The 27,898-nt window shown below is 45.4% G+C and overlaps 1 protein-coding gene across 2 annotated transcripts in view; it reads right to left on the bottom strand.

Annotated features, from left to right (window-relative positions):
- LOC110508072 (syntaxin-1A) overlaps positions 1–27,898 on the bottom strand; it is a 190,720-nt gene that overhangs the window by 39,052 nt on the left and 123,770 nt on the right. For both annotated transcript variants that reach the window (XM_036965669.1, XM_036965670.1), the window contains exon 4: positions 11,924–11,998. In XM_036965669.1, the coding sequence (XP_036821564.1) occupies positions 11,924–11,998 (75 nt within the window). The remainder of the gene's footprint in view (positions 1–11,923; positions 11,999–27,898) is intronic.

Raw genomic sequence — 27,898 nt, 5'->3', positions numbered from 1 at the left:
AATCTGCTGTATATTGGGGAGGGGCCAGGTAAAATATGCTGTATATTGGGGAGGGGCCAGGTAGAATCTGCTGTATATTGGGGTGGGGCCAGGTAGAATCTGCATTATATTGGGAAGGGGCCAGGTATAATCTGCTGTATATTGGGGAGGGGCCAGGTAGAATCTGTTGTATATTGGGGAGGGGCCAGGTAGAATCTGCTGTATATTGGGAAGGGGCCAGGTAGAATCTGCTGTATATTGGGGAGGGGCCAGGTAGAATCTGTTGTATATTGGGGAGGGGCCAGGTAGAATATGCTGTATATTGGGGAGGGGCCAGGTAGAATCTGCATTATATTTTGGGAGGGGCCAGGTAGAATCTGCTGTATATTGGGGAGGGGCAAGGTAGAATCTGCTGTATATTGGGGAGGGGCCAGGTAGAATCTGCATTATATTGGGGAGGGGCCAGGTAGAATCTGCTGTATATTAGGGAGGGGCCAGGTAGAATCTGCTGTATATTGGGGAGGGGCCAGGTAGAATCTGCATTATATTGGGGAGGGGCCAGGTAGAATCTGCTGTATATTGGGGAGGGGCCAGGTAGAATCTGCTGTATATTGGGGAGGGGCCAGGTAGAATATGCTGTATATTGGGGAGGGGCCAGGTAGAATCTGCTGTATATTGGGGTGGGGCCAGGTAGAATCTGCAATATATTGGGATGGGGCCAGGTATAATCTGCTGTATATTGGGGAGGGGCCAGGTAGAATCTGTTGTATATTGGGGAGGGGCCAGGTAGAATCTGCTGTATATTGGGAAGGGGCCAGGTAGAATCTGCTGTATATTGGGGAGGGGCCAGGTAGAATCTGTTGTATATTGGGGAGGGGCCAGGTAGAATATGCTGTATATTGGGGAAGGGCCAGGTAGAATCTGCATTATATTTTGGGAGGGGCCAGGTAGAATCTGCTGTATATTGGGGAGGGGCAAGGTAGAATCTGCTGTATATTGGGGAGGGGCCAGGTAGAATCTGCATTATATTGGGGAGGGGGCAGGTAGAATCTGCTGTATATTAGGGAGGGGCCAGGTAGAATCTGCTGTATATTGGGGAGGGGCCAGGTAGAATCTGCATTATATTGGGGAGGGGCCAGGTAGAATCTGCTGTATATTGGGGAGGGGCCAGGTAGAATCTGCTGTATATTGGGGAGGGGCCAGGTAGAATATGCTGTATATTGGGGAGAGGCCAGGTAGAATCTGCTGTATATTGGGGTGGGGCCAGGTAGAATCTGCATTATATTGGGAAGGGGCCAGGTAGAATCTGCTGTATATTGGGGAGGGGCCAGGTAGAATCTGTTGTATATTGGGGAGGGGCCAGGTAGAATCTGCTGTATATTGGGAAGGGGCCAGGTAGAATCTGCTGTATATTGGGGAGGGGCCAGGTAGAATCTGTTGTATATTGGGGAGGGGCCAGGTAGAATATGCTGTATATTGGGGAGGGGCCAGGTAGAATCTGCATTATATTTTGGGAGGGGCCAGGTAGAATCTGCTGTATATTGGGGAGGGGCCAGATAGAATCTGCTGTATATTGGGGAGGGGCCAGGTAGAATCTGCATTATATTGGGGAGGGGCCAGGTAGAATCTGCATTATATTGGGGAGGGGCCAGGTAGAATCTGCTGTATATTAGGGAGGGGCCAGGTAGAATCTGCTGTATATTAGGGAGGGGCCAGGTAGAATCTGCTGTATATTGGGGAGGGGCCAGGTAGAATCTGCATTATATTGGGGAGGGGCCAGGTAGAATCTGCTGTATATTGGGGAGGGGCCAGGTAGAATCTGCTGTATATTGGGGAGGGGCCAGGTAGAATATGCTGTATATTGGGGAGAGGCCAGGTAGAATCTGCTGTATATTGGGGTGGGGCCAGGTAGAATCTGCATTATATTGGGAAGGGGCCAGGTAGAATCTGCTGTATATTGGGGAGGGGCCAGGTAGAATCTGTTGTATATTGGGGAGGGGCCAAGTAGAATCTGCTGTATATTGGGAAGGGGCCAGGTAGAATCTGCTGTATATTGGGGAGGGGCCAGGTAGAATCTGTTGTATATTGGGGAGGGGCCAGGTAGAATATGCTGTATATTGGGGAGGGGCCAGGTAGAATCTGCATTATATTTTGGGAGGGGCCAGGTAGAATCTGCTGTATATTGGGGAGGGGCCAGATAGAATCTGCTGTATATTGGGGTGGGGCCAGGTAGAATCTGCTGTATATTGGGGAGGGGCCAGGTAGAATCTGCTGTATATTGGGGAGGGGCCAGGTAGAATCTGCATTATATTTTGGGAGGGGCCAGGTAGAATCTGCTGTATATTGGGGAGGGGCCAGGTAGAATCTGCATTATATTGGGAAGGGGCCAGGTAGAATCTGCATTATATTGGGAAGGGGCCAGGTAGAATCTGCTGTATATTGGGGAGGGGCCAGATAGAATCTGCTGTATATTGGGGTGGGGCCAGGTAGAATCTGCTGTATATTGGGGAGGGGCCAGGTAGAATCTGCTGTATATTGGGGAGGGGCCAGTTAGAATCTGCATTATATTTTGGGAGGGGCCAGGTAGAATCTGCTGTATATTGGGGAGGGGCCAGGTAGAATCTGCATTATATTGGGAAGGGGCCAGGTAGAATCTGCATTATATTGGGAAGGGGCCAGGTAGAATCTGCATTATATTGGGGAGGGGCCAGGTAGAATATGCTGTATATTGGGGTAGGGCAGGTAAAATCTGCTGTATATTGGGGTGGGGCCAGGTAGAATCTGCTGTATGTTGGGGAGGGGCCAGGTAGAATCTGCTGTATATTGGGGTGGGGCGAGGTAGAATCTGATGTATATTGGGGAGGGGCCAGGTAGAATCTACATTGTATTAGGGAGGGGCCAGGTAGAATCTGCATTATATTGGGGAGAGGCCAGGTAGAATCTGCTGTATATTGGGGAGGGGCCAGGTAGAATCTGCTGTATATTGGGGAGGGGCCAGGTAGAATCTGCATTGTATTAGGGAGGGGCCAGGTAGAATCTGCATTATATTGGGGAGAGGCCAGGCAGAATCTGCATTGTATTAGGGAGGGGCCAGGTAGAATCTGCATTGTATTGGGGAGGGGCCAGGTAGAATCTGCATTGTATTAGGGAGAGGCCAGGTAGAATCTGCATTATATTGGGGAGAGGCCAGGTAGAATCTGCTGTATATTGGGGAGGGGCCAGGTAGAATCTGCTGTATATTGGGGAGGGGCCAGGTAGAATATGCTGTATATTGGGGAGGGGCCAGGTAGAATATGCTGTATATTGGGGAGGGGCCAGGTAGAATCTGCATTATATTTTGGGAGGGGCCAGGTAGAATCTGCTGTATATTGGGGAGGGGCAAGGTAGAATCTGCTGTATATTGGGGAGGGGCCAGGTAGAATCTGCTGTATATTAGGGAGGGGCCAGGTAGAATCTGCTGTATATTGGGGAGGGGCCAGGTAGAATCTGCTGTATATTGGGGAGGGGCCAGGTAGAATCTGCATTATATTTTGGGAGGGGCCAGGTAGAATCTGCTGTATATTGGGGAGGGGCAAGGTAGAATCTGCTGTATATTGGGGAGGGGCCAGGTAGAATCTGCTGTATATTGGGGAGGGGCCAGGTAGAATCTGCTGTATATTGGGAAGGGGCCAGGTAGAATCTGCTGTATATTGGGGAGGGGCCAGGTAGAATCTGTTGTATATTGGGGAGGGGCCAGGTAGAATATGCTGTATATTGGGGAGGGGCCAGGTAGAATCTGCATTATATTTTGGGAGGGGCCAGGTAGAATCTGCTGTATATTGGGGAGGGGCAAGGTAGAATCTGCTGTATATTGGGGAGGGGCCAGGTAGAATCTGCTGTATATTGGGAAGGGGCCAGGTAGAATCTGCTGTATATTGGGGAGGGGCCAGGTAGAATCTGTTGTATATTGGGGAGGGGCCAGGTAGAATATGCTGTATATTGGGGAGGGGCCAGGTAGAATCTGCATTATATTTTGGGAGGGGCCAGGTAGAATCTGCTGTATATTGGGGAGGGGCAAGGTAGAATCTGCTGTATATTGGGGAGGGGCCAGGTAGAATCTGCTGTATATTGGGGAGGGGCCAGGTAGAATCTGCATTATATTGGGGAGGGGCCAGGTAGAATCTGCTGTATATTGGGGAGGGGCCAGGTAGAATCTGCTGTATATTGGGGAGGGGCCAGGTAGAATATGCTGTATATTGGGGAGAGGCCAGGTAGAATCTGCTGTATATTGGGGTGGGGCCAGGTAGAATCTGCATTATATTGGGAAGGGGCCAGGTAGAATCTGCTGTATATTGGGAAGGGGCCAGGTAGAATCTGCTGTATATTGGGGAGGGGCCAGGTAGAATCTGTTGTATATTGGGGAGGGGCCAGGTAGAATATGCTGTATATTGGGGAGGGGCCAGGTAGAATCTGCATTATATTTTGGGAGGGGCCAGGTAGAATCTGCTGTATATTGGGGAGGGGCCAGGTAGAATCTGCTGTATATTGGGATGGGGCCAGGTAGAATCTGCTATATATTGGGAAGGGGCCAGGTAGAATCTGCTGTATATTGGGGTGGGAACAGGTAGAATCTGCATTATATTTTGGGAGGGGCCAGGTAGAATCTGCATTATATTAGGGAGGGGCCAGGTAGAATCTGCTGTATATTGGGGTGGGGCCAGGTAGAATCTGCATTATATTGGGGAGCGGCCAGGTAGAATCTGCTGTATATTGGGGTGGGGCCAGGTAGAATCTGAATTATATTGGGGAGGGGCCAGGTAGAATCTGCATTATATATGGGAGGGGCCAGGTACAATCTGCATTATATTGGGAAGGGGCCAGGTAGAATCTGCTGTATATTGGGGAGGGGCCAGGTAGAATCTGTTGTATATTGGGGAGGGGCCAGGTAGAATCTGCTGTATATTGGGAAGGGGCCAGGTAGAATCTGCTGTATATTGGGGAGGGGCCAGGTAGAATATGCTGTATATTGGGGAGGGGCCAGGTAGAATCTGCATTATATTTTGGGAGGGGCCAGGTAGAATCTGCTGTATATTGGGGAGGGGCCAGGTAGAATCTGCTGTATATTGGGGTGGGGCCAGGTAGAATCTGCATTATATTGGGAAGGGGCCAGGTAGAATCTGCTGTATATTGGGGTGGGGCCAGGTAGAATCTGCATTATATTTTGGGAGGGGCCAGGTAGAATCTGCATTATATTAGGGAGGTGCCAGGTAGAATCTGCATTATATTAGGGAGGGGCCAGGTAGAATCTGCTGTATATTGGGGAGGGGTCAGGTAGAATCTGCATTGTATTAGGGAGGGGCCAGGTAGAATCTGCATTGTATTAGGGAGGGGCCAGGTAGAATCTGCATTATATTGGGGAGGGGCCAGGTAGAATCTGCTGTATGTTGGGGAGGGGCAGGTAGAATCTGCTGTATATTGGGGAGGGGCCAGGTAGAATCTGCTGTATGTTGGGGAGGGGCCAGGTAGAATCTGCAGTATATTAGGGAGGGGCCAGGTAGAATCTGCATTATATTGGGGAGGGGCCAGGTAGATTCTGCATTGTATTGGGGAGGGGCCAGGTAGAATCTGCATTATATTGGGGCGGGGCCAGGTAGAATCTGCTGTATATTGGGGTGGGGCAGGTAGAATCTGCATTATATTGGGAAGGGGCCAGGTAGAATCTGCATTATATTGGGGAGGGGCCAGGTAGAATCTGCTGTATATTGGGGTGGGCCAGGTAGAATCTGCTGCATATTGGGAAGGGACCAGGTGTAGAATCTGCTGTATATTGGGGAGGGGCCAGGTAGATTCTGCATTACATTGGGGAGGGGCCAGGTAGAATCTGCATTATATTAGGGAGGGGCCAGGTAGAATCTGCTGTATATTGGGGTGGGGCCAGGTAGAATCTGCATTATATTGGGGAGGGGCCAGGTAGAATCTGCTGTATATTGGGAAGGGGCCAGGTAGAATCTGCTGTATATTGGGGAGGGGCAGGTAGAATCTGCTGTATATTGGGGAGGGGCCAGGTAGAATCTGCTGTATGTTGGGGAGGGGCCAGGTAGAATCTGCAGTATATTAGGGAGGGGCCAGGTAGAATCTGCATTATATTGGGGAGGGGCCAGGTAGATTCTGCATTGTATTGGGGAGGGGCCAGGTAGAATCTGCATTATATTGGGGCGGGGCCAGGTAGAATCTGCTGTATATTGGGGTGGGGCAGGTAGAATCTGCATTATATTGGGAAGGGGCCAGGTAGAATCTGCATTATATTGGGGAGGGGCCAGGTAGAATCTGCTGTATATTGGGGTGGGCCAGGTAGAATCTGCTGCATATTGGGAAGGGACCAGGTGTAGAATCTGCTGTATATTGGGGAGGGGCCAGGTAGATTCTGCATTACATTGGGGAGGGGCCAGGTAGAATCTGCATTATATTAGGGAGGGGCCAGGTAGAATCTGCTGTATATTGGGGTGGGGCCAGGTAGAATCTGCATTATATTGGGGAGGGGCCAGGTAGAATCTGCTGTATATTGGGAAGGGGCCAGGTAGAATCTGCTGTATATTGGGGAGGGGCCAGGTAGAATATGCTGTATACTGGGGTGGGGCCAGGTAGAATCTGCATTGTATTAGGGAGGGGCCAGGTAGAATCTGCATTGTATTAGGGTGGGGCCAGGTAGAATCTGCATTATATTGGGGTGGGGCAGGTAGAATCTGCTGTATACTGGGGTGGGGCCAGGTAGAATCTGCATTATATATAGGAGGGGCCAGGTAGAATCTGCATTATATTGGGGAGGGGCCAGGTAGATTCTGCATTGTATTGGGGAGGGGCCAGGTAGAATCTGCATTATATTGGGGCGGGGCCAGGTATAATCTGCTGTATATTGGGGTGGGGCAGGTAGAATCTGCATTATATTGGGAAGGGGCCAGGTAGAATCTGCATTATATTGGGGAGGGGCCAGGTAGAATCTGCTGTATATTGGGGTGGGCCAGGTAGAATCTGCTGTATATTGGGAAGGGACCAGGTGTAGAATCTGCTGTATATTGGGGAGGGGCCAGGTAGATTCTGCATTACATTGGGGAGGGGCCAGGTAGAATCTGCATTATATTAGGGAGGGGCCAGGTAGAATCTGCTGTATATTGGGGTGGGGCCAGGTAGAATCTGCATTATATTGGGGAGGGGCCAGGTAGAATCTGTTGTATATTGGGGAGGGGCCAGGTAGAATCTGCTGTATATTGGGGAAGGGCCAGGTAGAATCTGCATTATATTGGGGAGGGGCCAGGTAGAATCTGCATTATATTTGGGAGGGGCCAGGTAGAATCTGCATTATATTGGGGAGGGGCCAGGTAGAATCTGAATTATATTGGGGAGGGGCCAGGTAGAATCTGCATTATATTGGGGAGGGGCCAGGTAGAATCTGCTGTATATTGGGGAGGGGCCAGGTAGAATCTGCATTATATATGGGCAGGGGCCAGGTAGAATCTGCATTATATTGGGGAGGGGCCAGGTAGAATCTGCATTGTATTAGGGTGGGGCCAGGTAGAATCTGCATTATATTGGGGTGGGGCCAGGTAGAATCTGCAGTATATTGGGGTGGGGCCAGGTAGAATCTGCATTTTATTTTGGGAGGGGCCAGGTAGAATCTGCATTATATTAGGGAGGGGCCAGGTAGAATCTGCTGTATATTGGGGTGGGGCCAGGTAGAATCTGCATTATATTGGGAAGGGGCCAGGTAGAATCGGCTGTATGTTGGGGAGGGGAAGGTAGAATCTGTTGTATATTGGGGAGGGGCCAGGTAGAATCTGCTGTATATTGGGGTGGGGCCAGGTAGAATCTGCTGTATATTGGGGTGGGGCCAGGTAGAATCTGCATTATATTAGGGAGGGGCCAGGTAGAATCTACTGTATATTGGGGTGGGGCCAGGTAGAATCTGAATTATATTGGGGAGGGGCCAGGTAGAATCTGCATTATATATGGGAGGGGCCAGGTAGAATCTGCATTATATTGGGGAGGGGCCAGGTAGAATCTGCATTGTATTAGGGTGGGGCCAGGTGGAATCTGTATTGTATTGGGGAGGGGCCAGGTAGAATCTGCTGTATACTGGGGAGGGGCCAGGTAGAATCTGCTGTATATTGGGGTGGGGCAGGTAGAATCTGCTGTATATTGGGGAGGGACCAGGTAGAATCTGCTGTATATTGGGGTGGGGCCAGGTAGAATCTGCATTATATTGGGGAGGGGCCAGGTAGAATCTGCTGTATATTGGGGAGGGACCAGGTAGAATCTGCAGTATATTGGGGTGGGGCCAGGTAGAATCTGCATTATATTGGGGAGAGGCCAGGTAGAATCTGCATTATATTGGGGAGAGGCCAGGTAGAATCTGCTGTATATTGGGGAGGGGCCAGGTAGAATCTGCATTATATTGGGGAGGGGTCAGGTAGAATCTGCTGTATATTGGGGAGGGGCCAGGTATAATCTGCATTATATTGGGGAGGGGCCAGGTAGAATCTGCTGTATATTGGGGCCAGGTGTATATATTGGGGAGGGGCCATGCAGATTCTACCTGGCCCCTCCCCAATATAATCTGCATTATATTGGGGAGAGGCCAGGTAGAATCTGCATTATATTCGGGAGGGGTCAGGTAGAATCTGCTGTATATTGGGGAGGGGCCAGGTAGAATCTGCATTGTAATAGGGAGGGGCCAGGTAGAATCTGCTGTATATTGGGGAGGGGCCAGGTAGAATCTGCATTATATTGGGGAGGGGCCAGGTAGAATCTGTTGTATATTGGGGAGGGGCCAGGTAGAATCTGCTGTATATTGGGGAGGGGCCAGGTAGAATCTGCTGTATATTGGGGAGGGGTCAGGTAGAATCTGCATTGTATTAGGGAGGGGCCAGGTAGAATCTGCATTGTATTAGGGAGGGGCCAGGTAGAATCTGCATTATATTGGGGAGGGGCCAGGTAGAATCTGCATTATTTTGGGGAGTGGCCAGGTAGAATCTGCTGTATGTTGGGGAGGGGCAGGTAGAATCTGCTGTATATTGGGGAGGGGCCAGGGAGAATCTGCAGTATATTAGGGAGGGGCCAGGTAGAATCTGCATTGTATTAGGGTGGGGCCAGGTAGAATCTGCATTATATTGGGGAGGGGCCAGGTAGAATCTGCATTATTTTGGGGAGTGGCCAGGTAGAATCTGCTGTATGTTGGGGAGGGGCAGGTAGAATCTGCTGTATATTGGGGAGGGGCCAGGGAGAATCTGCAGTATATTAGGGAGGGGCCAGGTAGAATCTGCATTATATTGGGGTGGGGCCAGGTAGAATCTAAATTATATTAGGATGGGGCCAGGTAAAATCTGCATTATATTGGGGAGGGGCCAGGTAGATTCTGCATTGTATTGGGGAGGGGCCAGGTAGAATCTGCATTATATTGGGGAGGGGCCAGGTAGAATATGCTGTATATTGGGGTGGGGCAGGTAAAATCTGCATTATATTGGGGTAGGGCCAGGTAGAATCTGTTGTATATTAGGGAGGGGCCAGGTAGAATCTGCATTATATTGGGGAGGGGCCAGGTAGAATCTGCATTATTTTGGGGAGTGGCCAGGTAGAATCTGCTGTATGTTGGGGAGGGGCAGGTAGAATCTGCTGTATATTGGGGAGGGGCCAGGGAGAATCTGCAGTATATTAGGGAGGGGCCAGGTAGAATCTGCATTGTATTAGGGTGGGGCCAGGTAGAATCTGCATTATATTGGGGAGGGGCCAGGTAGAATCTGCATTATTTTGGGGAGTGGCCAGGTAGAATCTGCTGTATGTTGGGGAGGGGCAGGTAGAATCTGCTGTATATTGGGGAGGGGCCAGGGAGAATCTGCAGTATATTAGGGAGGGGCCAGGTAGAATCTGCATTGTATTAGGGTGGGGCCAGGTAGAATCTGCATTATATTGGGGTGGGGCCAGGTAGAATCTGCATTATATTGGGGTGGGGCCAGGTAGAATCTGCATTATATTGGGGTGGGGCCAGGTAGAATCTAAATTATATTAGGATGGGGCCAGGTAAAATCTGCATTATATTGGGGAGGGGCCAGGTAGATTCTGCATTGTATTGGGGAGGGGCCAGGTAGAATCTGCATTATATTGGGGAGGGGCCAGGTAGAATATGCTGTATATTGGGGTGGGGCAGGTAAAATCTGCATTATATTGGGGTAGGGCCAGGTAGAATCTGTTGTATATTGGGGAGGGGCCAGGTAGAATCTGCTGTATATTGGGGAGGGGCCAGGTATAATCTGCATTATATTGGGGAGGGGCCAGGTAGAATCTGCTGTATATTGGGGCCAGGTGTATATATTGGGGAGGGGCCATGCAGATTCTACCTGGCCCCTCCCCAATATAATCTGCATTATATTGGGGAGAGGCCAGGTAGAATCTGCATTATATTCGGGAGGGGTCAGGTAGAATCTGCTGTATATTGGGGAGGGGCCAGGTAGAATCTGCATTGTAATAGGGAGGGGCCAGGTAGAATCTGCTGTATATTGGGGAGGGGCCAGGTAGAATCTGCATTATATTGGGGAGGGGCCAGGTAGAATCTGTTGTATATTGGGGAGGGGCCAGGTAGAATCTGCTGTATATTGGGGAGGGGCCAGGTAGAATCTGCATTGTAATAGGGAGGGGCCAGGTAGAATCTGCTGTATATTGGGGAGGGGCCAGGTAGAATCTGCATTATATTGGGGAGGGGCCAGGTAGAATCTGTTGTATATTGGGGAGGGGCCAGGTAGAATCTGCTGTATATTCGGGAGGGGCCAGGTAGAATCTGCTGTATATTGGGGAGGGGTCAGGTAGAATCTGCATTGTATTAGGGAGGGGCCAGGTAGAATCTGCATTGTATTAGGGAGGGGCCAGGTAGAATCTGCATTATATTGGGGAGGGGCCAGGTAGAATCTGCATTATTTTGGGGAGTGGCCAGGTAGAATCTGCTGTATGTTGGGGAGGGGCAGGTAGAATCTGCTGTATATTGGGGAGGGGCCAGGGAGAATCTGCAGTATATTAGGGAGGGGCCAGGTAGAATCTGCATTGTATTAGGGTGGGGCCAGGTAGAATCTGCATTATATTGGGGAGGGGCCAGGTAGAATCTGCATTATTTTGGGGAGTGGCCAGGTAGAATCTGCTGTATGTTGGGGAGGGGCAGGTAGAATCTGCTGTATATTGGGGAGGGGCCAGGGAGAATCTGCAGTATATTAGGGAGGGGCCAGGTAGAATCTGCATTGTATTAGGGTGGGGCCAGGTAGAATCTGCATTATATTGGGGTGGGGCCAGGTAGAATCTGCATTATATTGGGGTGGGGCCAGGTAGAATCTGCATTATATTGGGGTGGGGCCAGGTAGAATCTAAATTATATTAGGATGGGGCCAGGTAAAATCTGCATTATATTGGGGAGGGGCCAGGTAGATTCTGCATTGTATTGGGGAGGGGCCAGGTAGAATCTGCATTATATTGGGGAGGGGCCAGGTAGAATATGCTGTATATTGGGGTGGGGCAGGTAAAATCTGCATTATATTGGGGTAGGGCCAGGTAGAATCTGTTGTATATTGGGGAGGGGCCAGGTAGAATCTGCTGTATATTGGGGAGGGGCCAGGTAGAATCTGCATTATATTGGGAAGGGGCCAGGTAGAATCTGTTGTATATTGGGGAGGGGCCAGGTAGAATCTGCATTATATTGGGAAGGGGCCAGGTAGAATCTGCTGTATATTGGGGAGGGGTCAGGTAGAATCTGCTGTATATTGTGGTGGGGCCAGGTAGAATCTGCATTATATTTTGGGAGGGGCCAGGTAGAATCTGCATTATATTAGGGAGGTGCCAGGTAGAATCTGCTGTATATTGGGGTGGGGCAGGTAGAATCTGCTGTATATTGGGGAGGGGCCAGGTAGAATGTGCTGTATATTTGGGTACTCACTCTTTAGTTTGGAGCGAACTTTATTGGCCAACTTCTTAATGTCTGTCATCAGAACTTCCAGGTCCCCCTTCGTCTCTGAGGATAGAGAGAATAGAGGACATGAGAAGAGAGGAGAAGAGAAGAGGAGAGGACACGAGAAGGGAGGAGAAGAGAGGAGAGGAGATATGACATGAGAAAATAAATGACAGGAGAGGAGAGAGGACATGAGGAGGGAGGACACGAGGAGAGAGGACACGAGGAGAGAGGACACGAGGAGAGAGGACATGAGGAGAGAGGACATGAGAAGAGGGGACACGAGGAGAGAGGACACGAGGAGAGAGGACACGAGAAGAGAGGACACGAGGATAGAGGACACGAGGAGAGAGGACACGAGGAGAGAGGACACGAGGAGAGAGGACACGAGAAGAGAGGACACGAGGAGAGAGGACACGAGAAGAGAGGACACGAGGATGCTATGTGAAGTGTGAACGCGTTTCCACTACTCCAGAGTCTGGGTTTGCTACTCCAAAATCTCCCCAAAAATAAAATAAATACAATATAAATATAGAACAAAACACACATCACAACAACAGAGACAGCACCACATAAAGAGAGACCTAAGACAACAACATAGCAAGGCAGCAACACATGACAACACAGCATGGTAAGAGTATCCTGACTGGTTGCATCACTGCCTGGTATGGCAACTGCTCGGCCTCCGACCGCAAGGCACTACACAGGGTAGTGCGAACGGCCCATCACATACAGAGGAGTATAGAGTGCAGTGATGTGTCCTATAAGGAGCATTGGTAAAATGGTAAATCTAGCTGCTCAAGAGCACCCTTACATGCCAATCTATAAAATATGTCTATGTAATCTAGCATGGGTAGGATGGTCATCTGAATCAGGGTTCGTTTGGCAGCTGGGGTGAAAGATGAGCGATTACGATAGAGGAAACCAAGTCTAGATTTAACTTTAGCCTGCAGCTTTGATATGTGCTGAGAGAAGGACAGTGCACCGTCTAGCCATACTCCCAAGTACATGAGGTGACCTCAAGCTCTAAACCCTCAGAGGTAGTAGTCACACCTGTGGGGAGAGGGGCATTCTTCTTACCAAACCACATGACCTTTGTTTTGGAGGTGTTCAGAACAAAGTTAAGGGCAGAGAAAGTTTGTTGGACACTAAGAAAGCTTTGTTGTAGAGCATTTTACACAAAATCCGGGGAGGGACCAGCTGAGTATAAGACTGTATCATCTGCATATAAATGGATGAGAGAGCTTCCTACTGCTTGCGCTATGTTGGATCGAGCCTTGGGGTACTCCCTTGGTGACAGGCAGTGGCTGAGACGGCAGATGTTCTGACTTTATACACTGCGCTCTTTGAGAGAGGTAGTTAGCAAACCAGGCCAAAGACCCCTCAGAGACACCAATAATTCTTAACCAGGACCACAAGAATGGAATGGTCTACTGTATCAAAAGCTTTGGCCAAGGCAATAAAAATAGCAGCACAATATTGCTTAGAATCAAGGGCAATGGTGACGTCATCGAGGACCTTTTTTAAGGTTGCAGTGACACATCCATAACCTGAGCGGCAACCAGATTGCAAATCAGAGAGAAAACTATAGACATCAAGAAATCCAGTCAGTTGATTATTGACAAGTTTTTCCAACTCTTTTGATTTAGAGAGTACCATCGCTTTAGGACTTGGTAAGGTGGTTTAAGCATGTTCCAGTTCAGGTCACCAAGCAGGACAATTCAGACTTGGTGTAAGGGGCCAGGAGAGAGCTTAGGGCAAGTAGGGTGCTGATGGAGGACGATAGCACCCAGAAACAGTCAACAAAGAGCTATTTAAAAGGTTCATGCATAAAACCAGCAAATCAAATTGTTTGGTGGAATTGGTGGAAATTGGTGGAAAGTTGGTGGAGACAACCGAGCACTGAAGGTGATCCTTGGTAAAGATTGCCACTCCCCCACTTTTGGAAGATCTGTCTTGCCGAAAAAAGTTATAACCAGAAAGGTTAACATCAGTATTCAGAACATTCTTCCTGAACCACGTCTCAGTAATGACCAACACATCTGGATTAGAGCTGTGAACCCACACTTTCAATTAATCAATTTTATGTAATAAGCTTCTAGTGTTAACGTGCAGAAAACCCAGGCTTTTACGAGCAGAAATCAGTGAAGCAGATATCAGAGCACAAGTCAGAATTGAGGCAAGCAACTATAGATGCGCCAGGGTGTACTTGCACATTTCCAGATATCATCAACAGTAATACAATCAGGGCCCGCAGAGGACAGGGAGAGCTCTGCAGTGCTAATTTATGACATCTGAATGTGCATCAGATGGCAACAAGATCATGATGTACAGCAATTTCATCAGGAAACATGAATACAAAGCTGGCGAGAGGTGGTTAGAATAGGATGGGAGGCCAAAAGTCTGCTTGGCTGGGTCGTGTTTCTGAGGACGCACAGCTCTGCGCAATGATTGGGCTTCTAAAAGAGATGTCTGACAGATTCTCCGCTCCAAGACTCTGTATCTGTACGCTGTGCACCTGATAAATAAGATGCATAACGAATATACACAAGTGCCAATTTCATTCGACTAAATTATGCAAATTAACCCATAGACTTGTAAGCATAATCGGTCAAATGGATTTACATCAACTGGTATTGATCAATGAAGAGGCTAAAAAGGTTTTTTTTCTTCTCCCAGACGATTGGCCAGTGCCTGCCAGACAGACACACAGCATGCAGCCAGACAGACAGACAGGCACAAAGCATGCAGACAGACAGACAGACAGGCACACAGCAAGCAGCCAGACAGACACACAGCATGCAGACAGACACACAGCATGCAGACAGACAGGCACACAGCATGCAGCCAGACAGACACACAGCATGCAGACAGACAGGCACACAGCATGCAGCCAGACAGACAGGCACACAGCATGCAGCCAGACAGACAGGCAGGCACACAGCATGCAGCCAGACAGACAGAAAGGCACACAGCATGCAGCCAGACAGATAGAGACACAGACAGACACACAGAATGCAGTCAGCCAGACAGAAACACAGCATGCAGTCAGTCAGCCAGACAGACACACAACTAGCAGCCAGCCAGCCAGACAGACATGCAGCCAGACAGACAGACACACAGCATGCAGTCAGCCAGCCAGACATGCAGCCAGGCAGACAGACACACAGCATGCAGTCAGCCAGCCAGCCAGACACACAGCATGCAGTCAGCCAGCCAGACAGACATGCAGCCAGCCAGACAGACACACAGCATGCAGTCAGCCAGCCAGCCAGACATGCAGTCAGCCAGACACACAGCATGCAGTCAACCAGCCAGCCACACAGCATGCAGTCAGCCAGCCAGCCAGCCAGCAAAAAAAGGAGCAGCTGTAACCAGCTGAATAAACTCTGAAAGACCTAGTAATATTTTACATCAATAGCAGTCAATATTAATCGTCACCTTATTTTGTCTCATCTGAAAGTTGTAAATTCTTGGTTATCTTCACGAACCCTGGCTAACAAGTTGAATCAGCAATACACAATTGGGTTTAATAATTTATTTACTAAATACCTAACTAATCACACAAAATTACATATCCACAGAATGCAAATTATGTCATACAGAAAACGTCCCTGGTGGACGGAGCCGACATGGCTAGTTACACAAAGGAAAGGGGGTTGGGTTTGAGTGAAAGAGCGGGAAGACTGAGGAACAAAGGGAGAAGCTGTGCTATTGTAAATACAGTATCTTATGCATTCTAAATTACAGCCCATTTGGAAAATGAAAATCCTGTGCTTCGGTAGGTTGGTCGTAGATGCTGGCCGTGTTGTCCAACAGAGATCTTCCTGTCCTCGGAAGAATGTCACTGGTGGTAAATTGGATACGTTGTAGTATTGTCGTTGTGTGTTAGACTGGGTACGTCGTCCGTCCTTTCCTAGCCCGTGTTTACAGCTGCTGTTGCTAACTCACTTCTTTAGTGAATAAGAGTTCAAAGTTCATACCATTCGCAACCAAAGCTCACGCTGAGGTTGGCTTAGTTCTGTAGTTGACATGTTAGTCCTTTTAATGTGGGACAGTCGTCCTCACATCCTCGGAACAGATAGTTACATTTTCGTCAAGGGCTTATATAGTGGAGGGAGAGAAGGGTGTGTTTCATAGTTTGTAACCCACGTCTCTTCACAGGGGCGGGCCACTGATTGAGCAGAGCTCTAACCTTATGAAAGCCCAAATATCTAATTTGGAAGCTAAAATTACGTTTAATATTTTCACAAATAATGTCATATTTAAACATTTAAATTGCACAACAATTCCATGTGAATCTGATAACTAGAATGTGTAGACTTTCCCAGATACAGTTTAGGTCGTCCTGTCATCAGTCATAATGTCTCAGATGACAACCGAACTGACATCATATTCATTAAGTACAGACGCATATTTTCAACTGGTTGGATTACCGAAATATGGTTCCTTCCTCCCACCGTTTGATGTTCCCAGACTCTCTATGTTTAACAAAGGCTATTCAAGAGTCCTTCAGTAGAGTCGAGAGAGAGGGGAGAAAGGTATTTATGGGGGGGTCATAAACCTTAGCCACAGGCCAACGTCATGACATCCCTATTCATCAGCCATATACAGTTGAAGTCGGAAGTTGACATACACCTTAGCCAACAACATTTAAACTCAGTAATTCTGATATTTAATCCTCGTACAAAATCCCTGTTTTAGGTCAGTTAGGATCACCACTTTATTTTAAGAACGTGAAATGTCAGAATAATAGTAGAGAGAATGATTCATTTCAGATTTGATTTCTTTCATCACATTCCCAGTGGGTCAGAAGTTTACATACACTCAATTAGTATTTGGTAGCATTGCCTTTAAATTGTTTAACTTGGGTCAAACGTTTCGGGTAGCCTTCCACAAGCTTTCCACAATAAGTTGGGTGAATTTTTGCCCATTCCTCCTGACAGAGCTGGTGTAACTGAGTCAGGTTTGTAGGCCTCCCTGCTCACACACGCTTTATCAGTTCTGCACACATGTGTTTCTATAGGATTGAGGTCAGGCCTTTGTGATGGTCACTCCAATACCTTGACTTTGTTGTCCTTAAGCCATTTTGCCACAACTTTGGAAGTATGCTTGGGGTCATTGTCAATTTGGAAGACCCATTTGCGACCAAGCTTTAACTGATGTCTTGAATATACAGTGCCTTGCGAAAGTATTCGGCCCCCTTGAACTTTGCGACCTTTTGCCACATTTCAGGCTTCAAACTTTGCTTCACTGAAACATGGCTCACTGGAGAGACGCTATCCGAAGCGGTGCAGCCAACGGGTTTCTCCACACATCGCGCTGACAGAAACAAACATCTTTCTGGGAAGAAGAGGGGCGGGGGCGTATGCCTCATGGCCAACGTGACATGGTGTGATGAAAGAAACATACAGGAACTCAAATCCTTCTGTTCACCTGATTTAGAATTCCTCACAATCAAATGTAGACCGCATTATCTACCAAGAGAATTCTCTTCGATTATAATCACAGCCGTATATATCCCCCCCCAAGCAGACACATCGATGGCTCTGAACGAACTTTATTTAACTCTTTGCAAACTGGAAACAATTTATCCGGAGGCTGCATTCATTGTAGCTGGGGATTTTAACAAGGCTAATCTGAAAACAAGACTCCCCAAATTTTATCAGCATATCGATTGCGCAACCAGGGGAGGAAAGACCTTGGATCATTGTTACTCTAACTTCCGGGACGCATATAAGGCCCTGCCCCGCCCCCCTTTCGGAAAAGCTGACCACGACTCCATTTTGTTGATCCCTGCCTACAGACAGAAACTAAAACAAGAGGCTCCCACGCTGAGGTCTGTCCAACGCTGGTCCGACCAAGCTGACTCCACACTCCAAGACTGCTTCCATCACGTGGACTGGGAGATGTTTCGTATTGCGTCAGATAACAACATTGACGAATACGCTGATTCGGTGTGCGAGTTCATTAGAACTTGCGTTGAAGATGTCGTTCCCATAGCAACGATTAAAACATTCCCTAACCAGAAACCGTGGATTGATGGCAGCATTCGTGTGAAACTGAAAGCGCGAACCACTGCTTTTAATCAGGGCAAGGTGTCTGGTAACATGACCGAATACAAACAGTGCAGCTATTCCCTCTGCAAGGCTATCAAACAAGCTAAGCGCCAGTACAGAGACAAAGTAGAATCTCAATTCAACGGCTCAGACACAAGAGGCATGTGGCAGGGTCTACAGTCAATCACGGACTACAGGAAGAAATCCAGCCCAGTCACGGACCAGGATGTCTTGCTCCCAGGCAGACTAAATAACTTTTTTGCCCGCTTTGAGGACAATACAGTGCCACTGACACGGCCTGCAACGAAAACATGCGGTCTCTCCTTCACTGCAGCCGAGGTGAGTAAGACATTTAAACGTGTTAACCCTCGCAAGGCTGCAGGCCCAGACGGCATCCCCAGCCGCGCCCTCAGAGCATGCGCAGACCAGCTGGCCGGTGTGTTTACGGACATATTCAATCAATCCCTATACCAGTCTGCTGTTCCCACATGCTTCAAGAGGGCCACCATTGTTCCTGTTCCCAAGAAAGCTAAGGTAACTGAGCTAAACGACTACCGCCCCGTAGCACTCACATCCGTCATCATGAAGTGCTTTGAGAGACTAGTCAAGGACCATATCACCTCCACCCTACCTGACACCCTAGACCCACTCCAATTTGCTTACCGCCCAAATAGGTCCACAGACGATGCAATCTCAACCACACTGCACACTGCCCTAACCCATCTGGACAAGAGGAATACCTATGTGAGAATGCTGTTCATCGACTACAGCTCGGCATTCAACACCATAGTACCCTCCAAGCTCGTCATCAAGCTCGAGACCCTGGGTCTCGACCCCGCCCTGTGCAACTGGGTACTGGACTTCCTGACGGGCCGCCCCCAGGTGGTGAGGGTAGGCAACAACATCTCCTCCCCGCTGATCCTCAACACTGGGGCCCCACAAGGGTGCGTTCTGAGCCCTCTCCTGTACTCCCTGTTCACCCACGACTGCGTGGCCACGCACGCCTCCAACTCAATCATCAAGTTTGCGGACGACACAACAGTGGTAGGCTTGATTACCAACAACGATGAGACGGCCTACAGGGAGGAGGTGAGGGCCCTCGGAGTGTGGTGTCAGGAAAATAACCTCACACTCAACGTCAACAAAACTAAGGAGATGATTGTGGACTTCAGGAAACAGCAGAGGGAACACCCCCCTATCCACATCGATGGAACAGTAGTGGAGAGGGTAGCAAGTTTTAAGTTCCTCGGCATACACATCACAGACAAACTGAATTGGTCCACTCACACAGACAGCATCGTGAAGAAGGCGCAGCAGCGCCTCTTCAACCTCAGGAGGCTGAAGAAATTCGGCTTGTCACCAAAAGCACTCACAAACTTATGCATACGTATATACTGTACTCTATATCATCGACGGTATCCTTATGTAATACATGTATCACTAGCCACTTTATACTATACTATGCCACTTTGTTTACATACTCATCTCATTTGTACATACTGTACTCGATACCATCTACTGTATCTTGCCTATGCTGCTCTGTACCATCACTCATTCATATATCCTTATGTACATATTCTTTATCCCCTTACACTGTGTACAAGACAGTAGTTTTGGAATTGTTAGTTAGATTACTTGTTATTACTGCATTGTCGGAACTAGAAGCACAAGCATTTCGCTACACTCGCACTAACATCTGCTAACCATGTGTATGTGAGAAATAAAATTTGATTTGATTTGATTTGAAACATAAAGATATAAAACTGTATTTTTTTGTGAAGAATGGTGGGACACAATCATGAGTGGGACACAAGTGGGACACAATCATGAAGTGGAACGACATTTATTGGATATTTCAAACTTTTTTAACAAATCAAAAACTGAAAAATTGGGCGTGCAAAATTATTCAGCCCCTTTACTTTCAGTGCAGCAAACTCTCTCCAGAAGTTCAGTGAGGATCTCTGAATGATCCAATGTTGACCTAAATGACTAATGATGATAAATACAATCCACCTGTGTGTAATCAAGTCTCCGTATAAATGCACCTGCCCTGTGATAGTCTCAGAGGTCCGTTAAAAGCGCAGAGAGCATCATGAAGAACAAGGAACACACCAGGCAGGTCCGAGATACTGTTGTGAAGAAGTTTAAAGCCAGATTTGGATACAAAAAGATTTCCCAAGCTTTAAACATCCCAAGGAGCACTGTGCAAGCGATAATATTGAAATGGAAGGAGTATCAGACCACTGCAAATCTACCAAGACCTGGCCGTCCCTCTAAACTTTCAGCTCATACAAGGAGAAGACTGATCAGAGATGCAGCCAAGAGGCCCATGATCACTCTGGATGAACTGCAGAGATCTACAGCTGAGGTGGGAGACTCTGTCCATAGGACAACAATCAGTCGTATATTGCACAAATCTGGCCTTTATGGAAGAGTGGCAAGAAGAAAGCCATTTCTTAAAGATAGCCATAAAAAGTGTCGTTTAAAGTTTGCCACAAGCCACCTGGGAGACACACCAAACATGTGGAAGAAGGTGCTCTGGTCAGATGAAACCAAAATTGAACTTTTTTGGCAACAATGCAAAACGTTATGTTTGGCGTAAAAGCAACACAGCTGAACACACCATCCCCACTGTCAAACATGGTGGTGGCAGCATCATGGTTTGGGCCTGCTTTTCTTCAGCAGGGACAGGGAAGATGGTTAAAATTGATGGGAAGATGGATGGAGCCAAATACAGGACCATTCTGGAAGAAAACCTGATGGAGTCTGCAAAAGACCTGAGACTGGGACGGAGATTTGTCTTCCAACAAGACAATGATCCAAAACATAAAGCAAAATCTACAATGGAATGGTTCAAAAATAAACATATCCAGGTGTTAGAATGGCCAAGTCAAAGTCCAGACCTGAATCCAATCGAGAATCTGTGGAAAGAACTGAAAACTGCTGTTCACAAATGCTCTCCATCCAACCTCACTGAGCTCGAGCTGTTTTGCAAGGAGGAATGGGAAAAAAATTCAGTCTCTCCGATGTGCAAAACTGATAGACATACCACAAGCGACTTACAGCTGTAATCGCAGCAAAAGGTGGCGCTACAAAGTATTAACTTAAGGGGGCTGAATAATTTTGCACGCCCAATTTTTCAGTTTTTGATTTGTTAAAAAAGTTTGAAATATCCAATAAATGTCGTTCCACTTCATGATTGTGTCCCACTTGTTGTTGATTCTTCACAAAAAAATACAGTTTTATATCTTTATGTTTGAAGCCTGAAATGTGGCAAAAGGTCGCAAAGTTCAAGGGGGCCGAATACTTTCGCAAGAACACTGTATCCTCATAATTTTCCAACTTCATGATGCCATCAATTTTGTGAAGTGCACCAGTCCCTCCTGCAGCAAAGCACCCCCACAACATGATGCTGCCATCCCCGTGCTTCACGGTTGGGATGGTATTTTTTCGGCTTGCAAGCCTCCCCCTTTTTCTTCCAAACATATGTCAAGGGTACGGGAGGCGAAGTCAGGTGCAGGAGAGCAGAGTGTAGTGAACAGGTGCACTTTAATTCCGTTCCACAAAAAACAACACATAAAAACAATAACGTGCCAAAAACACGGAACATGGCAAAAGTCAAGCGCCCGACAATAATCCACATCACAAACAAACAATTACACACAAAGACATGGAGGGAAAACAGAGGACTAAATACATGCAGTAATTATAGAATGAAAACCAGGTGTGTAATGGAACAAGACAAAACAAATGGAACATGAGAAATGGAGCGGCGATGGCTAGAAAGCCGGTGACGTCGATCGCCGAACGAACAGAGAGGAACCGACTTCGGCGGAAGTCGTGACAACAAAATGATGGTCACTATGGCCAAACGTTTCTATTTTGTTTCATCAGAACAGAGGACATTTCTCCCAAAAAATATTATCTTTGTCCCCATGTGCAGTTGCAAACCGTAGTCTGGCTTTTTATGGCGGTTTCGAAGCAGTGGCTTCTTCCTTGCTGAGCGGCCTTTCAGGTTATGTCGATATAGGACTTGTTTTACTGTGGATATAGATACTTTTGTACATGTTTCCTCCATTATCTTCACAAGGTCCTTGTTGTTCTGGGATTGATTTGCACTTTTCGCACCAAAGTACGTTCATCTCTGGGAGACAGAACGCATCTCCTTCCTGAGCGGTATGACGGATGCATGGTCCCATGGTGTTTATATTAGCGTACTATTGTTTGTACAGATGAACGTGGTACCTTCAGGCATTTGTAAATTGCTCCCAAGGATGAACCAGACTTGTGGAGGTCTACAATGTTTTTTCTGAGGTATTGGCTGATTTCTTTTGATTTTCCCAGGATGTCAAGCAAAGAGGCACTGAGTTTGAAGGAAGGTCTTGAAATACATCCACAGGTACACCTCCAATTGACTCAAATTATGTCAATTAGCCTATCAGAAGTGTCTAAAGCCATGACAATTTTCTGGAATTTTCCAAGCTGTTTAAAGGCACAGTCAACTTAGTCTATGTAAACTTCTGACACACTGGAATTGTGACACAGTTAATTAAGTGAAATAATCTGTCTGTAAACAATTGTTGGAAAAATTACTTGTGTCATGCACAAAGTAGATGTCCCAACCGATAGTTTGTTAACAAGAAATTTGTGGAGTGGTTGAGAAATTAGTTTTAATGACTCCAATCTAAGTGTATTTAAACTTCCGACTTCAACTGTACATTCCTCTTCAGGTGTGTTTTCTGCTTTGTCCAACAGGGGGAGCTGGTGAACAACATTGAGCAGAACGTGTGTAACACCCAGGACTATGTGGAACAGGCCAGAGACAACTACAAGGCTGCCGTCAGTATGCAGAAGGGCGGCCACAGGGTGAGACCAAACAACACACAGTCTATGGACATACTCTCATACAGCCCTCCCTCTCTTCCTTTTCTCCTGCCTGTCTTCTCTTCCCTCTCTTCCTTTTCTCCTGTCTGTCTACTCTTCCCTCTCTTCCTTTTCTCCTGTCTGTCTACTCTTCCCTCTCTTCCTTTTCTCCTGTCTGTCTTCTCTTCCCTCTCTTCCTTTTCTCCTGTCTGTCTACTCTTCCCTCTCTTCCTTTTCTCCTGTCTGTCTACTCTTCCCTCTCTTCCTTTTCTCCTGTCTGTCTACTCTTCCCTCTCTTCCTTTTCTCCTGTCTGTCTTCTCTTCCCTCTCTTCCTTTTCTCCTGTCTGTCTACTCTTCCCTCTCTTCCTTTTCTCCTGTCTGTCTACTCTTCCCTCTCTTCCTTTTCTCCTGTCTGTCTACTCTTCCCTCTCTTCCTTTTCTCCTGTCTGTCTTCCCTTCCCTCTCTTCTTTTTCTCCTGTCTGTCTACTCTTCCCTCTCTTCTTTTTCTCCTGTCTGTCTACTCTTCCCTCTCTTCCTCTGCCCTGTCTGTCTACTCTTTCCTCTCTTCCTCTATATCCTCCTTCCTACCATGTTTCCGCCCTCCTCCTCCTCCACTGGAATGGAGTGAATTATAGTGAATTATAAGTGAAATAATCTGTCTGTAAACAATTGTTGGTAAAATTACTTGTCATGCACAAAGTAGATGTCCTAACCGACTTGCCAAAACTATAGTTTGTTAACAAGAAATTTGTGGAGTGGTTGAAAAACGAGTTTTAATGACTCCAACCTAAGTGTATGTAAACTAGTTTTAATGACTCCAACCTCAGTGTATGTAAACTAGTTTTAATGACTCCAGCCTAAGTGTATGTAAACTAGTTTTAATGACTCCAACCTAAGTGTATGTAAACTAGTTTTAATGACTCCAACCTAAGTGTATGTAAACTAGTTTTAATGACTCCAACCTAAGTGTATGTAAACTAGTTTTAATGACTCCAACCTAAGTGAATGTAAACTAGTTTTAATGACTCAAACCTCAGTGTATGTAAACTAGTTTTAATGACTCAAACCTAAGTGTATGTAAACTAGTTTTAATGACTCCAACCTAAGTGTATGTACATTTCCTACTTCAACTGTATATTCTATTGGACTGTATGAGTTAGGGTTAGTGGAATATAACCTATATTCTATTGGACTGTATGAGTTAGGGTTAGTGGAATATAACCTATATTCTATTGGACTGTATGAGTTAGGGTTAGTGGAATATAACCTATATTCTATGGGACTGTATGAGTTAGGGTTAGTGGAATATAACCTATATTCTATTGGACTGTATGAGTTAGGGTTAGTGGAATATAACCTATATTCTATTGGACTGTATGAGTTAGGGTTAGTGGAATATATCCTATATTCTATTGGACTGTATGAGTTAGGGTTAGTGGAATATAACCTATATTCTATTGGACTGTATGAGTTAGTGGAATATAACCTATATCCTATTGGACTGTATGAGTTAGGGTTAGTGGAATATAACCTATATTCTATTGGACTGTATGAGTTAGGGTTAGTGGATAGTGGAATATATCCTATATTCTATTGGACTGTATGAGTTAGGGTTAGTGGATAGTGGAATATATCCTATATTCTATTGGACTGTATGAGTTAGGGTTAGTGGAATATATCCTATATTATATTGGACTGTATGAGTTAGGGTTAGTGGAATATATCCTATATTCTATTGGACTGTATGAGTTAGGGTTAGTGGAATATAACCTATATTCTATTGGACTGTATGAGTTCGGGTTAGTGGATAGTGGAATATAACCTATATTCTATTGGACTGTATGAGTTAGGGTTAGTGGATAGTGGAATATAACCTATATTCTATTGGACTGTATGAGTTAGGGTTAGTGGAATATAACCTATATTCTATTGGACTGTATGAGTTAGGGTTAGTGGAATATATCCTATATTCTATTGGACTGTATGAGTTAGGGTTAGTGGATAGTGGAATATAACCTATATTCTATTGGACTGTATGAGTTAGTGGAATATAACCTATATTCTATTGGACTGTATGAGTTAGTGGAATATAACCTATATCCTATTGGACTGTATGAGTTAGGGTTAGTGGAATATAACCTATATTCTATTGGACTGTATGAGTTAGGGTTAGTGGAATATAACCTATATTCTATTGGACTGTATGAGTTAGGGTTAGTGGATAGTGGAATATATCCTATATTCTATTGGACTGTATGAGTTAGTGGAATATAACCTATATTCTATTGGACTGTATGAGTTAGTGGAATATAACCTATATTCTATTGGACTGTATGAGTTAGTGGAATATAACCTATATTCTATTGGACTGTATGAGTTAGGGTTAGTGGAATATAACCTATATTCTATTGGACTGTATGAGTTAGGGTTAGTGGAATATAACCTATATTCTATGGGACTGTATGAGTTAGGGTTAGTGGATAGTGGAATATATCCTATATTCTATTGGACTGTATGAGTTAGGGTTAGTGGAATATAACCTATATTCTATTGGACTGTATGAGTTAGTGGATAGTGGAATATAACCTATATTCTATTGGACTGTATGAGTTAGGGTTAGTGGAATATATCCTATATTCTATTGGACTGTATGAGTTAGGGTTAGTGGAATATATCCTATATTCTATTGGACTGTATGAGTTAGGGTTAGTGGATAGTGGAATATATCCTATATTCTATTGGACTGTATGAGTTAGGGTTAGTGGAATATAACCTATATTCTATTGGACTGTATGAGTTAGGGTTAGTGGAATATATCCTATATTCTATTGGACTGTATGAGTTAGGGTTAGTGGATAGTGGAATATATCCTATATTCTATTGGACTGTATGAGTTAGGGTTAGTGGAATATAACCTATATTCTATTGGACTGTATGAGTTAGGGTTAGTGGAATATATCCTATATTATATTGGACTGTATGAGTTAGGGTTAGTGGAATATATCCTATATTCTATTGGACTGTATGAGTTAGGGTTAGTGGATAGTGGAATATATCCTATATTCTATTGGACTGTATGAGTTAGGGTTAGTGGAATATATCCTATATTATATTGGACTGTATGAGTTAGGGTTAGTGGAATATATCCTATATTATATTGGACTGTATGAGTTAGGGTTAGTGGATAGTGGAATATATCCTATATTCTATTGGACTGTATGAGTTAGGGTTAGTGGATAGTGGAATATATCCTATATTCTATTGGACTGTATGAGTTAGGGTTAGTGGAATATAACCTATATTCTATGGGACTGTATGAGTTAGGGTTAGTGGATAGTGGAATATAACCTATATTCTATTGGACTGTATGAGTTAGGGTTAGTGGAATATAACCTATATCCTATTGGACTGTATGAGTTAGGGTTAGTGGAATATAACCTATATTCTATTGGACTGTATGAGTTAGGGTTAGTGGAATATAACCTATATCCTATTGGACTGTATGAGTTAGGGTTAGTGGAATATAACCTATATTCTATTGGACTGTATGAGTTAGGGTTAGTGGAATATAACCTATATTCTATTGGACTGTATGAGTTAGGGTTAGTGGAATATAACCTATATTCTATTGGACTGTATGAGTTAGGGTTAGTGGAATATATCCTATATTCTATGGGACTGTATGAGTTAGGGTTAGTGGATAGTGGAATATATCCTATATTCTATTGGACTGTATGAGTTAGGGTTAGTGGAATATAACCTATATTCTATTGGACTGTATGAGTTAGGGTTAGTGGAATATAACCTATATTCTATTGGACTGTATGAGTTAGGGTTAGTGGAATATAACCTATATTCTATTGGACTGTATGAGTTAGGGTTAGTGGAATATATCCTATATTCTATTGGACTGTATGAGTTAGTGGAATATAACCTATATTCTATTGGACTGTATGAGTTAGGGATAGTGGAATATAACCTATATCCTATTGGACTGTATGAGTTAGGGTTATTGGAATATAACCTATATTCTATTGGACTGTATGAGTTAGGGTTAGTGGAATATAACCTATATTCTATTGGACTGTATGAGTTAGGGTTATTGGAATATAACCTATATTCTATTGGACTGTATGAGTTAGGGTTATTGGAATATAACCTATATTATATTGGACTGTATGAGTTAGGGTTAGTGGAATATAACCTATATTATATTGGACTGTATGAGTTAGGGTTAGTGGAATATAACCTATATTCTATTGGACTGTATGAGTTAGGGTTAGTGGAATATATCCTATATTCTATTGGACTGTATGAGTTAGTGGATAGTGGAATATATCCTATATTCTATTGGACTGTATGAGTTAGTGGATAGTGGAATATATCCTATATTATATTGGACTGTATGAGTTAGGGTTAGTGGATAGTGGAATATATCCTATATTCTATTGGACTGTATGAGTTAGGGTTAGTGGAATATATCCTATATTCTATTGGACTGTATGAGTTAGTGGAATATAACCTATATTCTATTGGACTGTATGAGTTAGGGTTAGTGGATAGTGGAATATATCCTATATTCTATGGGACTGTATGAGTTAGGGTTAGTGGATAGTGGAATATATCCTATATTCTATTGGACTGTATGAGTTAGGGTTAGTGGATAGTGGAATATATCCTATATTCTATTGGACTGTATGAGTTAGGGTTAGTGGAATATAACCTATATTCTATTGGACTGTATGAGTTAGGGTTAGTGGAATATAACCTATATTCTATTGGACTGTATGAGTTAGGGTTAGTGGAATATAACCTATATTCTATTGGACTGTATGAGTTAGGGTTAGTGGAATATATCCTATATTCTATTGGACTGTATGAGTTAGGGTTAGTGGATAGTGGAATATATCCTATATTCTATTGGACTGTATGAGTTAGGGTTAGTGGAATATAACCTATATTCTATTGGACTGTATGAGTTAGGGTTAGTGGAATATAACCTATATCCTATTGGACTGTATGAGTTAGGGTTAGTGGAA

This window comes from Oncorhynchus mykiss, chromosome 27, assembly GCF_013265735.2.
Source record: "Oncorhynchus mykiss isolate Arlee chromosome 27, USDA_OmykA_1.1, whole genome shotgun sequence".
Lineage (NCBI taxonomy): Eukaryota > Metazoa > Chordata > Actinopteri > Salmoniformes > Salmonidae > Oncorhynchus > Oncorhynchus mykiss.
The sequence above is the reverse complement of the archived record's forward strand: the minus strand, read 5'-3'. Positions and strand labels throughout refer to the sequence as shown.